The sequence below is a fragment of the Panthera leo genome, chromosome B3, assembly GCF_018350215.1.
Source record: "Panthera leo isolate Ple1 chromosome B3, P.leo_Ple1_pat1.1, whole genome shotgun sequence".
In the NCBI taxonomy this organism is placed as follows: Eukaryota; Metazoa; Chordata; class Mammalia; order Carnivora; family Felidae; genus Panthera; species Panthera leo.
Window position 1 is genome coordinate 48,838,006 of NC_056684.1, and position 13,099 is coordinate 48,851,104.

At 38.8% G+C, this 13,099-nt stretch overlaps 1 protein-coding gene across 4 annotated transcripts in view; it reads left to right on the forward strand.

The window, feature by feature from the left end:
• Positions 1-5,692: 5,692 nt before the first annotated feature.
• Positions 5,693-13,099, forward strand: part of DNAAF4 (dynein axonemal assembly factor 4) — a 69,423-nt gene continuing 62,016 nt past the window's right edge. For all 4 annotated transcript variants that reach the window (XM_042941952.1, XM_042941951.1, XM_042941949.1 and 1 more), the window contains exons 1-3: positions 5,693-5,867; positions 6,200-6,347; positions 9,449-9,582. In XM_042941952.1, coding sequence (XP_042797886.1) covers positions 5,745-5,867; positions 6,200-6,347; positions 9,449-9,582 — 405 coding nt within the window. In that variant the 5' untranslated portion in view covers positions 5,693-5,744. The remainder of the gene's footprint in view (positions 5,868-6,199; positions 6,348-9,448; positions 9,583-13,099) is intronic.

Sequence of the window (13,099 nt, forward strand, 5' to 3'; positions counted from 1 at the left end):
TAACCAACTTTGTTTTATTGATCTTCTCTATTGAGCTCCTGTTTTCAATTTCATTGATTTTTTTTGCTCCAATTTGTATTCTTTTTTTTTTTTTTTCCTGCTTAGATTTTACTCCTGTTTTTCTGGTTGCCTAAAGTAAAAGCTTACATGAATGATTTTATATCTTTCTCTCCTCTAACATATGCATTAACTGCTGTAAATTTCCCTCTAGTCAGTTAAATTTTGATAAAACCCCAGCAAGTTAGAATCTGGTTAAATAGTTTCATCTGAGGGCATACTTTGATAAGAAGAACAGAATGTTTTGGCCTATTTCAAAATGGTGCCTTTTCTCCTCCCCCTATTGGGAGCACAAGGGGATTTTTCTCTGATATTGACTGTGAAAACCTGGTACAGCTTCAGGAAGTAAAATTTCACAGAAGTGTAGGGGCTCCCTGATGACTGGCTCCTCCTGGAGTTTTTATGTCTGAGGCTTACCCATGGTGAGCTCTGGCAATTTGTCAACTACCGTTCCTGTTTTTCTACCTTGGCACTGGCTCCCATGGAGGTTACTTTTCTGATTGGTTGTGATCCCAATTTTTTTTTGGGGGGGGGCAGTGATTTTCTCTGTGACCTCACTTTTTTATGGATCTAAGAAGAATTGTTGAATTTTTACTTTGTTCAGCTTTTTACATAGGATGGAGTGGTAACTTCCAAGCTCTTTATATATTAGATCAGACTTTAAAAAAATTAAATAACTGATATTGTGCTAAAACAATCTAATAGGAAAAATCATCAAGATCTCTACTCTATAAGTGTAAATCTGAAATATATGGACCATAAACAAAAATAAAGGAATAGTCACTGTATACTTTCTACATGAGCTCTACCTATATATGCTTATCTAATTGTCAACCACATTGTCTTTTCCTAAAGCCCAAATTTAAAATAGTAAAATAACAAATACATTTAAAACCTAGTGCCTATATTTTGGTCTGAAATGGTATTCTCCATTAAAAAGCACTAAGAGTTCTTGGAGAATAACTGATTCCATTTCCTAGAGATTAAAAAAAAACAGAAAGAATTTCAAGGTGGGTCTAAATCATCTTGTTCTAAGAATAAAGGATTTTTAAAAGGCTTTTAAAATTCTGGATGGTGTTAAAAATCATAATCAACCTTTCCCAATAGCCAAATATGACAATTTGACCATCAAAAATAAACAAATTATAGTTACTTAATTTTAGGTTAGGAATAAAAAATCAGATTTAATTGTTCATAATGTACATTTTCAATCCCTAAGAACTTCACAATATGTTAGGAGAAAATAGGGACCCTCCTCTACCACAGAGCTAGTTTTTACATTTTTTACTTTAATTTTATATATTTGTCATGTCCAAATAATGCATATATTTGTATATGTACATTATGAATCATAACATAAATAGTACATCCATCACCCAAAATTAGAGAGAGACAGAGAAAGAAAGATATAACTTGGCAATTTCTTTGGTGCTCTCCAATGGTTTGCTCTGACGTAATGAACAGAATCAAACAAAAATGATCTTGGGTGTTCTCTCTGTATCTTCTTGGGGAACCAGACAATATGGCCTAGATCTCTTGTCTCCCCATAAGAAGGACTGCATATGAACTCAGGTGGCCATGGTACTATTACTTTCTTCCAACTAAAGTTTCCCATGTGAGTCAAGTCACATATGAGTCAAGTCCAAAGTATCAAGTCCCCAGATACTGGGTAGTTGACTTTCTTGGACAGGTCTTATAGTTGCACCTAAACCAAGACTAGTGCCCCAGTGATTTCCCTACTGACAAGATTCCTTTTAAGTTTGCCCTGTAAGAAGGGAGAGCCACAGGGGGATGGAATTCCTCTCCTATAATGCAAATTCACACTGAAGATCCAACACATTGCTCTGGCCCCAATGTACTTCTCCTTGAGATGATGGCAGAATGGGGGAAATTGTGTTTTTCTCCTTAGTTTTGTAAGTAGGCTTCCCTTTTCACCAATAAAACCTAACCTTTAACCTAGTGGTTCTTTTAAAATTATTATTATTTTTTAATGTTATTTTTGAGAAAGAGAGAGAGCATGAGTGGTGGAGGGGCAGAGAGAGAGGGAGACACAGAATCGCAAGCAGGTGCCAGGCTCCGCACTGTCAGCACAGAGCCCCACATGGAGCTTGAACTCAAGAACCACGAGATCATGACCTGAGCTGAAGTGAGATGCTTAACCAACTGAGCCACCCAGGCGCCCTAGCCTAGTGGTTCTAACTTTGGTGTGGGCCAGATTTACCTAATGGGCTTCTTAAAACACAGATTGCTGTGTCCCACTACCAGAATTTCTGGGTCAGTAGACCTGCAATGGGGTCTGGGAATTTGCATTTCTAGCAAGTTCCCACATAATACTGTTATTATGGTTAGGTGACCACACTCTGAGAACCTCTATCTTAAATCATGCACTGTGTCTATGTGGAAATCAGCTCTGTTGTCTACCACAAAGGATCCCATTGGCACAAGCTTCACCTAGGAGTTAATCATTGTCCTTTATTCTCCTCTACTTGGTTTTATAGTTTTATTATATATGTAGGAATCCTTAACCAATAGATTTAGTTTTATAAAAGTTTTATAAAAATGGCATTATTTATTAAGGGTCTCATATGATTTATTCTTTTCACTCATCCATCCAGTGTATAGATATAATTAATTCATTTTCACTGTTCTGTGATATCATTGTGTGAATATAACTACTGATGGACATTTGGCTTGTTCTCAGGTTTTTGCTAGGAAATTGCTATGAAAGCTGCTTCTTTAATCATAGAATTAACCTTGCTTTTTGAAAGGACTCAGTCTAGAGGGAACTCTCCCTCCCTTCGACCTTTCCCTAAATTCTAACATCCTCTTCCTGAGACACCAATGGTGTGTCTTCTACCTTGCTAAGTAAGTAATGAACTCAGCTTGTTCAAGTACATGGGCCTCTGTGGTCTTTGGCTGAAGGGTTATATATAAAATATCTTAACATTCCTTGTTGTGCCTTTTGGTGAATACCAGTTCTTAATTTTAGCTCAAGTTTTCAATGTTTTCCCTTTATAGTTGGTGCTTTTATGTCATATTTAAGAATTCCTGTTGGGGCGCCTGGGTGGCTCAGTCGGTTGAGTGACCAACTTCGGCTCAGGTCATGATCTGACGATTTGTGAGTTCGGGCCCCGCGTTGGGCTCTGTGCTCACAGCTCTGAGCCTGGAGCCTGCTTCGGATTCTGTGTCTCCCTCTCTCTCTGCCCCTCCCCTGCTCATGCTCTGTCTCTCTCTGTCTCAGAAATAAACATTAAAAAAAAAAAAAAAAAAGAATTCCTGTCTTACTCTAAGATCATATGGATATATATTTTTAATATTCAAACTTTTGTCTTGAGTTAATCTGAAATTCATTTGTGTGTATGATGCCATATGCATGTAGAAATCTAATCTCATTTTTTCCCATGTGGTAACCATTTCTCCTAGCAGCAATGTATTCAATAGCTATTCCTTTCTGTGCTTTTCCCCACTTGCATGCAGAGCCATCTCTGCCATATATCAAACTTCTATTTATATATGGGTTAAATTAGAGCTTTTCTGTTTTTAAAATGTAATAAGAAATAGTTTAAGACTTTAAGATTGAATGTTTCAAGGCCTGTGAAATACTGTTTAGATAAGTACATAAAACAATGTGTAAAAGTTAATGTTTTATTGGTATCCGTTGATGCAATCATTCAGTAATAAACTTATCAAGTTTTTTTAAAGGATAATTCATTCACAGTGCAGAAAGTTTAGTAAGACTGTGGTAGGCTGGAGAACAATTTAACTGCAGAGGTGTGTATGTGCTTAACAAAGTGATTGCTAACAGATTTTTTTAGAGCCCCAAACAACACAAAGTATCCCTTTTACTATCTTCCATACATACATTTTCTCACTTGTATTTTTACATAGTCAGAGAATCTAGACTTTAAAATTTTATATGAAAGAAATGCATAAATCCTCTCTTTTGGAGCATAGAAAGTCTGAAACAAAATGGTAAGAGTAAGAATAGAACCAAAGGGGAGAGAATGCCAAAAGTAAGGACGAGGGAAAATAAATCTAAGAATGGCTCCCAGTATTCAAAGTTAGAGAACCTTGAGATGATAAACCCCTGACAAAATTGGGTAAGGTACTGAGGGGTGTCCTGTTTGGGGGACAAGATTATATTTTTTTTCTCTCAAGTCTGCTGCTTCTAAACTTTCCTCAGGGAAATTTTCAGGAGGCTTGAAATTTGTGTTAAAAGCCTCCAAAAGTAAAAAGTTAAAAATCCAAATCCAGGGTGACTGGACGGCTCAGTCAATTAAGCGTCTGACTTTTGGTTATGGCAAAGGTCATAATCTCATGGTTCATGAGTTCAAGCCCATCAGACTCTGTGCCGACAGTGTGGAGCCTGCTTAGGATCCTCTCTCTCCCTCTCTCTCTGCCCCTCCCCTGCTCTCTCTCTCAAAATAAATAAACTTTAAACTCCAAATCTGTAGGTGGCAAGTAGTTCATAGGTGCCTAAATTTCATGTAAATTGTGTTCTTATCTTCTTTTTTAAGCATCAGATTCCAGTAACTTATAAACTGAGTCTAGAGAAAGTAGCCTGGAGAAAAATAATTGGAATAGGAGTTAAGAGATCATGATTTTAATCACAATTCTGCCACTCATGTATGTGGGCAGAGGGTTAAGTGTGTGGGCCTCAGATTCCTTAAATATTCAGGATGAACTACATCACTTTCATAACTCCTTCCGGAGCTAAAGTTCTAAGTCTCCTTAAGCAATTGTAAAATGTACCCATGCAAATCCACGCTATCCTACAGCTTAGTTGCAGCCAAGCATTTGTCACATGAGTCATAGAGTTATTTCTCCCTAGGTCTCAAACCATGGAGTGAACCCGATCTACACTCTTTTGGTGGCGTTAAGGTTGATAGGATTTGGAGCACTACAAGAGTAAGGCCAAGCTCCCAGGCCAGGATATCGGTCTGATCAGGAAATCTCCAAAACAGGAACACCAAATGATGCTCTGACAGCCTCCATAGTAACAAAAGGCCAGTGCTGCAAGACGCATGGGCTCACACCTGCTTCTCCCAGGTCACTCCTTCCAGTAAGGGCACATCTTTTTCTTTCCTTTTTCTTTCTTTCTTTTCTTTTTTTTAAATTTTATTTATTTATTTATTTATTTATTTATTTATTTATTTATTTATTTATTTGATGTTTATTTTTGAGACAGAGACAGAGCAGGAGCAGAGAAAGGGAAGACACAGAATCCAAAGCAGGCTCCAGTCTTCTAGCTGTCAGCACAGATCCCCATGGGGGCTCGAACCCATGAATCCTAAGATCATCATCTGAGCTGAAGTGGGATGCTTATGGGACTGAGCCACCCAGGCTCCTCCTCCCCCCCCCCCCCTTTTTTTTTTCCATTCACAGGCGCAAGGCTTTTTTCTTAAGACGAAGGCCTATTTCTTTGGTGATTCACTCAGACCGCAGGTACCGGATAAGAGCCAGAGAGGTGGCATCACCGGCGGCAAGATGCCCCGGCAGTCACAAGAGAAGCTCACGGGGAGATGACAGGGCGGTGGAAGGGGCGCGCCCGGGGCACGCTGGGAACGCGGGGCGCCGCAGCCGGGCCTGACCCGGAAGGGCTGGCGCTTGGTAACCCCGGCTTCCCTAGCAACCGAGCAGGTGCTTGTCCTAAACAGCCGAATCCTCGGTTACTACCGCCTCCCGAGATGCCTCTGCAGGTTAGCGATTACACCTGGCAGCAGACGAAGACTTCGGTGTTTATCTCTGTGCCCCTCCGAGGCGTCTCCGTCAGGGACGCGGACGTGTTTTGCACGGAAAACTATCTGAAGGTAGGAACTCGAGCTGTGCCTGAAGGGCCCTCGGGGACGTGATCCGAAGACTCCATGGGCGCGTTGTTGCAAATAAGCGTCCTAAAATTTAGTTCTATTTTTTCAAACCGAATTCCATCAGGTGACACCTCATCTTTAGACAGATGTCATCAGATCAGACCTTATTCTTATCTAGGATTTCCTCATATGCCTTGTTAATCTTATGGGACCTCGAATAAATTTATAGCAGGCATGTCAAAATGATTTTGGCGCCTATCCCTTTTTTTTCTTAAAGACTTAGTCTTTATTTTGTGTAACTAAATTAACCTCCGTTTACCCCCCCTTCTGAATAGGTCAACTTTCCTCCATTTTTATTTGAAGTGTTTCTCTGTGCGCCCATAGATGATGAGAACAGCAAAGCCAAGATTGGGAATGACACTATTATATTCACCTTATATAAAAAAGAAGTGGCCATGTGGGAAACCCTTTCACTGCCAGGTGGTAAGTGTTTTTATTCAAAGGTGTTCATCTGGTTGTGTGTTTTGTATTTTATACCTTTAAAAAAAATTCTCTTTCAAAACAGTTGTTTCTCTAGTAGAAGAAAAATAGGAACATGAACATGGTTTAAAGGATATAGTGCTTCAGCTGACACTTAAGATAAATTACTTAAAGATTGAATAATTCAAAAGTTAGAGCGCAATTTGTATTAGTTCTCAAGCAGATGTGGACTTGTATCTTCATAGGCTAAGGCCTCTTGATATGACCTTATTTTGTGTAGGCATTAACACATCTGGTAATCCCAGGAACACCCTATTAGGTTACCATCCCCTGCCCTGCCAGTTTTTTTGTTTTTTTTTTTTTTAAAGGTTAGGCTACGGAGGCACAGAAGGGTTGAATAATTGGCACAGGTCACACAACAAGTAAGTGGCAGACTGGAACTGCAGCCCTAGCAGTTTGACTCTAGAGCAGTGATTCTTTGACTCATCTACAAAACTTTTAAATAACACAGATGTCTGAAACTCAGCCTAGTTTAATCAAATCAGTTTATGGGAGTGCGGCACAGGTATCGGTAGTTTCAAAAAAACTTCCCAGGGATTATAATGTACAAAGCTGAGATGCCCTGTTCTCTATTCCCTTAATAAGTACTCTGTTCTTCTACCAAGATTGGCTTTGTGGGTCAGTAATTGCCCTCTACTGCTTTACCTCTATTTCCTTCCTCCCTGTTGTAGTTGTCTTATATTCTAGGGGTTTATGTCTGTTGCCTGAAATTTCTCGTAGGTCTCTGGCGTTAAGCCTTGAGTAGGAATTACTGAGAATGGGGAGGTGAATATCATTCTTGATATTACTCTTTTCTTGGTATTTTGCAGTGGAATTTAATTTTGTAATCCCCAGGACCAGGTAGATTTTTCTCTAAAGTCTGGTGTTCAGCTCAGAAAATATTGGTTAAGGTAGATTACCATACTGAGGTTACTTTAATTTCTTTAGTGATTGCCAGACTAACTGAAGAGTTTTTTTTTTTCTTTCCTAACCATGATCTTCCTCTTTTTTACATCTGCTTTCATTGCACATTTACTTGATTCTTCTTTTTCATGGTCTTATGGTCATCCATTCCACACTTTGACCATTTAAACCAAGGTTTAAGAAATATTTTTCTATATAGGACCAGATAGTATTTTGAATATTATGGGCCATATGGTCTCAAAAGCAGCCAATAGACCATTCATGTTTATTGACACTGAAATTTGAATTTTATCTTGTCACAAAATATTATTTTGATTTTTCAACTATTTAAAAATATAAAAATTATTCTTAGCTTGTGTGCTAGAGGAAAATAGGCAGCAGGTCAGATTTGGCCGTAGTTTCCCAACCTCTGATTTACACTAATCAGAACAGTCTTAAAACTAGCTTATATAACAAGTAATGAACATTGATTTTACTTCAGAAACAAGGTTTGAGATTCCTTTAGAAATCAAACTCAGTTACACATGCAATTCAGTGAAATTATTTCTTTAAAAATACTGGTTTTCACATAAATTATGTGGAACTGCAGTCTATATGCCAAGCCTGCCTCATTATTCAAAACATATTTGCTCCATTTTTTCCTCCTGACTTCTTTCTTGGTATATTTTTCATTTTTTAGAAGTGAAAGTAGGTTCTTTTAATTATTTTTGCCCTTAAAGCCGGTCCAGCTGTCTCCATTCTGTTATAACAGGAAGTGGGTTGGGGGAGGCTTCAGACTTAATTTTAGTCCTTAAGCCCTAGTCAAGATCTTGAATGAATAAAAATGCCATGCTTTTTTTTTTTTTTTTTCTTTTTAAGACAGTTTCTTTCAAAGTTAAAATTCCAGGGGAGCCTGGGTGGCTCGGTCAGTTAAAAATCTGATTTGTCATCATTTTGGCTCAGGTCATGATCTCACAGTTCATGGTTTAGAGCCCCATGCTGGGCTCTGCACTGATAATGTGGAGCCTGCTTGGGATTCTCCCCCTCCTCCTCCCTCCCCCTCTCTCCCCCCCTCTCTCCCCCCCTCTCTCCCCCCTTCTCTCCCCCCTTCTCTCCCCCCTTCTCTGCCCCCTCTCTTCTCCCCTTCTCCCCCTCTCCCCTTCTCCCCCTCTCCCCCTCTCCCCCTCTCCCCCTCTCCCCCTCTCCCCCCCTCCCCCTCTCCCCCTCTCCCCCCCTCCCCCTCTCCCCCTCTCCCCCTCTCCCCTTCTCCCCTTCTCCCCTTCTCCCCCTCTCCCCTTCTCCCCCTCCCTGTCTCCATCCCCCCAATAAGTAAGTAGACTTAAAATTTTTTTTAATTCCATACTTTTTTTTGGAACAACAGGCAAAAGTTTATTAAAATATAAGATTAGAAAGGAAGAATAATAGCAAAGCTCTCTTTGCAGAGAGAGAGGATTGCCCCTAATTCAATTGAACCTCCACTGAAATTTAGCATTCCCTTCAACTATGAATGTAGGCAACAGACAACAATTGTATCAAAAATACAAATATCACAAATACATTTATATCACAAGTACCTTTATCTTTTATACTCATTAAAATACTTTGAGAGTATTTATTACACTTGTTATATATTATTTAATGCATTAATGAAGAACATGTTAGTATATCACAAAAAAAAACCCTCCTCTTGTGGGAGACCTCATGTGATATTTATTGTGATTAGGTTTATAAGCAAATAGTCCTGGTTTCTTGACAGAGAGGGAGGGGGATAAATGTGTACATTTCCCTCCATCCTGTCCCCTCCCCCTCTCTGCACCCCTTTCCCTCTCTCATTTCATTACCCTTTCTCTCCCTTTTATGTCCCTCTCCCCATCCTCATCGTTCCCATCTTATTCACCTTTTCTGTTGTTCCTACTTTCTCTCATCCTCCTCCCCCACGCCCCGTCATTATCTCCCTCTGTAGTAATTTATTGCTGTTACAGTTGCTTGCTTGCCTTTTAATGTTAGCTTCTTGGCCAGTTTAATATTGAAAAATGTTTTCATTTTTCCATGTGAAGTTGGGTCCCTCCCAAAATCTCATCTTGGATCAGTATGTCAGACAGTTTTTTCCTAAATAAATCATTCATCATAATCCTAATTTAATGATATTTCTTATGTTTTAGTTGACAAAGAGATGATGCAAAGAATAAGGGAAAAATCTATTTTACAAGCACAAGAAAGAGCAAAAGAAGCTACAGAAGCAAAAGCTGCAGCAAGGCGAGAAGATCAAAAATATGCACTAAATGTTATGATGCAGGTAAGTTGCAGATTGATAGGAAAGTCCTCTAATTAAAGAGATAATAGTAAACTGTGTAAGGATAATTTATTACAATCACTGTACTTCCTCAAGTCTTTGTTCATGCTTTGGTTATAGGACTTATTATGTTATGTAGGCTATCTACACTTACATGTGTTCCTGAAAATCTATATGAAAATGGAGGATATAAAGATTGAACAATAGATTTACTTGTTTCAGGAAGAATGTTCTTTTTCCAAGGTAGTAAAAAAATGGTAAGGTTGTATGATAGAAGTGTTTTACTTATTTTTAAATCTTGAAATAATGGACATGATTATTTAAAACAAGAAGAGTCTTGAGGTGCCTGAGTGGCTCAGTTGGTCCGACTCTTGGTTTTGGCTCAGGTCATGATTGCACAGTTTCTGAGTTCAAGCCTTGCATCAGGCTCTGGACTCTGCTGTCAATGGGGAGCCTGCTTGGGATTCTCTCTCTTTTCCTCTCTCTCGCTCCTTCCCCACTGCTCTCTCAAAATAAATACATAAACTTAAAAAAATTAAAAAAAGAGCCTAGTTAAACACTAAATATTGACATATTAGTATCTTTTTTTAACTGTTGAGGCTTTCAAGTTAAAGCTTTTAATCAGCAATATATTTTTTGAGATATAATTCACATACCATACAATTCACTCATGTAAAGCTTATAATTTATTAGTTTGTTGTATTTTTAGAGATGTGCAACTATCACCACAATCAATTTTAGGACATTTTTATCACCTCAAAAAGAAACCGTGTGCCCACTAGGAGTCACTCACCATTCCTCCCACCCACTCCAGGTCCAGGCAACCAGTAATCCACTTTCTGTCTTTATAGATTTACCTATTCTGACTAATTTTAACAAGTAATTTTTTTTTATTAAAAAAATTTTTTTTACATTTATTTTTGAGAAACAGAGACAGAGCATGAATGGGGGAGGGGCAGAGATAAAAGGAGACACAGAATCTGAAGCAGTCTCCAGGCTCTGACCAGCTATCAGCACAGAGCCCGACAAGGGGCTCGAACCCATGAACCCATGAACGGTGAGATCATGACCTGAGCCAAAGTCCGATGCACAACCAACTGAGCCACTCAAGCACCCCTTTACAAGTAATTTCTTATCTCTATTCTCATGTTGACATCTTGAAATGATTAAGGAATCTATAACTAACATTTCATGAAGAGCTCTGTGGATCCAAGTCTCTTCTTTTGTATTTGGATTACTACTATTTTATTCATAATGAACAGTTCATAATTCCAAAGGTTTCTCCACTTGTTTCATTACTTCTACTTGACTTTATATATATGTGTGTGTGTATACATATATATAGAGAGAGCACGTGTGTGCATGCGCCTATGGTTATTTGTATACTTTGTCTTTTACTTGAAAATTGAACACATGGTCAGCTGACCAAAGATTCCTGCTTTCAGTATATTTGAGTTCCATCTTTTCTTTATTGTGTTATTGCTGCTATCAGCCTTTTGATTTTATCATTTTCCTGAATTTTAAAAAATAAAAGCAAAATAATATAAAATTTGTGGTAACGGACAAATATTTACTGAACTAATAAAATAGTTAAATAATGGTATGCATTCTTCTGTATTGGTAAAATAATAAACCTGGCAGTACCACCATGTTATGTCTCGAAGTTATTAGTATACCGATATCTGAAAGCCTGACTTTGGTATTTGGAAAGATGGTTTTAGGGGTGTTAGTGTATAAAATGTGAAGCTGTAGATTATGTTAAAGTGGATAGAACCTATGGTAAGTCTATAGCCTTTACTCCAAACTGTCCATGTTGTTTGTTTCTTTCCTTCAATAGAATTCAGAGTTGGGATTATGTTTTCTTTCTTCCTTATTATAGCCATTGCCAAGTTAAATAGTAGGTACTCAAATATTTGAATTAATTAATGTGAATACCTTGCTCTAATACCCTGTGACAGTAGCAACATTCTAGTTTGATGGATAGACACAGATTTTTTTTTTACTCTGTCTGATGTTAGACATTCAGAAAAGAACTTTCATGGTTCAGTAAGAGTAGATGAAGAGATACAACAACAAAAGGCAACATGTTATTAGCTTAAACCAAAAACTTAACTTAAAATTTGAATTACATCTCAAGAAAGAACAGTTTTTAGTAGTAATCTTTTAAAAATAACTGGGGCGCCTGGGTGGCTCAGTCGGTTAAGCGTCCGACTTCGGCTCAGGTCACGATCTCGCCGTATGTGTGTTCGAGCCCCGTGTCGGGCTCTGTGCTGACTGCTCAGAGCCTGGAGCCTGTTTCAGATTCTGTGTCTCCCTCTCTCTCTGACCCTCCCCCGTTCATGCTCTGTCTCTCTCTGTCTCAAAAATAAATAAATGTTAAAAAAAATTTTTTTTTTAAATAATTAGCAGGGCTGGTGCTAAGACTCATTATAATGTCACTTCACTGTGCTGTATTAGTCTGGTTGGGCTACCATAACAAAATACCACAGATTGGAAGGCTTAAACAACAGAGAGTTGTAACAGTTCTGGAGTCTCGAAGTCAGATTGAGGTCCAGCAAAGTCAGTTTTGGGTGAGGAGTCTATTCTGGTTTGCAGTTGGCAGAGAGAGAGAGAGAGAGAGAAAGAGACAGAGAGAGAGACAAGGAAAGAAATCAGGTGTCTCCTCTTACTAGGACACTAATCCTGTTCTATCCGGCCCCACCCTTATGACCTCATTTAACCTTAATTACTTCATCAAAGGCCTGTTTTCCAAATATAGCTACCCTGGGGATTAAGTCTTCCATAGATTAATTTGGGGACACAGAAACATCCAGTCAATAACACTGTGTAATAAACTATCCAAAATTTAGCGACTTAAAGGCACAAATACTTATTTCTTAACATTCTGTATGTTGGTGAGGCATTTTTTGTGGTTTGGGGCTGGATTTGTTATGGCTGGATATTCTAGAATGGCCTCGCTCAAGTGTCTGAAACCTTGCCTGGAAGGTAAGCTTGAATAAGCACTTTTAAAGCTTTTGCTGTATCATATTTACTAATGTTTCATTAGCCAAAATATGTCATATTGCAAGCTCAGATTCAAGGGCTGGAGAAAGACTACACCTCTTCTAGGAAAGAGGGATTAAATCACATTGTAAAGGGGCATGCATATAGGATGGGAGGAATTTGGGGCCACTTTGCAAGTTCAGTGATAAAGCAGTGATCAGATGTAGTTCATTCAAGGCTCTGATTCCATCTGTCTGCATCATCTTTAGCACTGCATTTTCTTTGTGTCTATTTTATCCTAGGCTGATGATCTACATCGGCATATAACAAGGCCCAGTGGAAGACAGGCTGTTTTGTTGGCTCCCTTGTAAACCCATAAAACAATTGCTTTAGATGTTATAAAGTGATATTAGGGGGTGCCTGGGTGGCTCAGTCGGTTAAGCGTCCGACTTCGGCTCACGTCATGATCTCACGGCTGGTGAGTTCGAGCCCCGCGTCAGGTTCTGTGCTGACAGCTCAGAGCCTGGAGCCTGTTTCA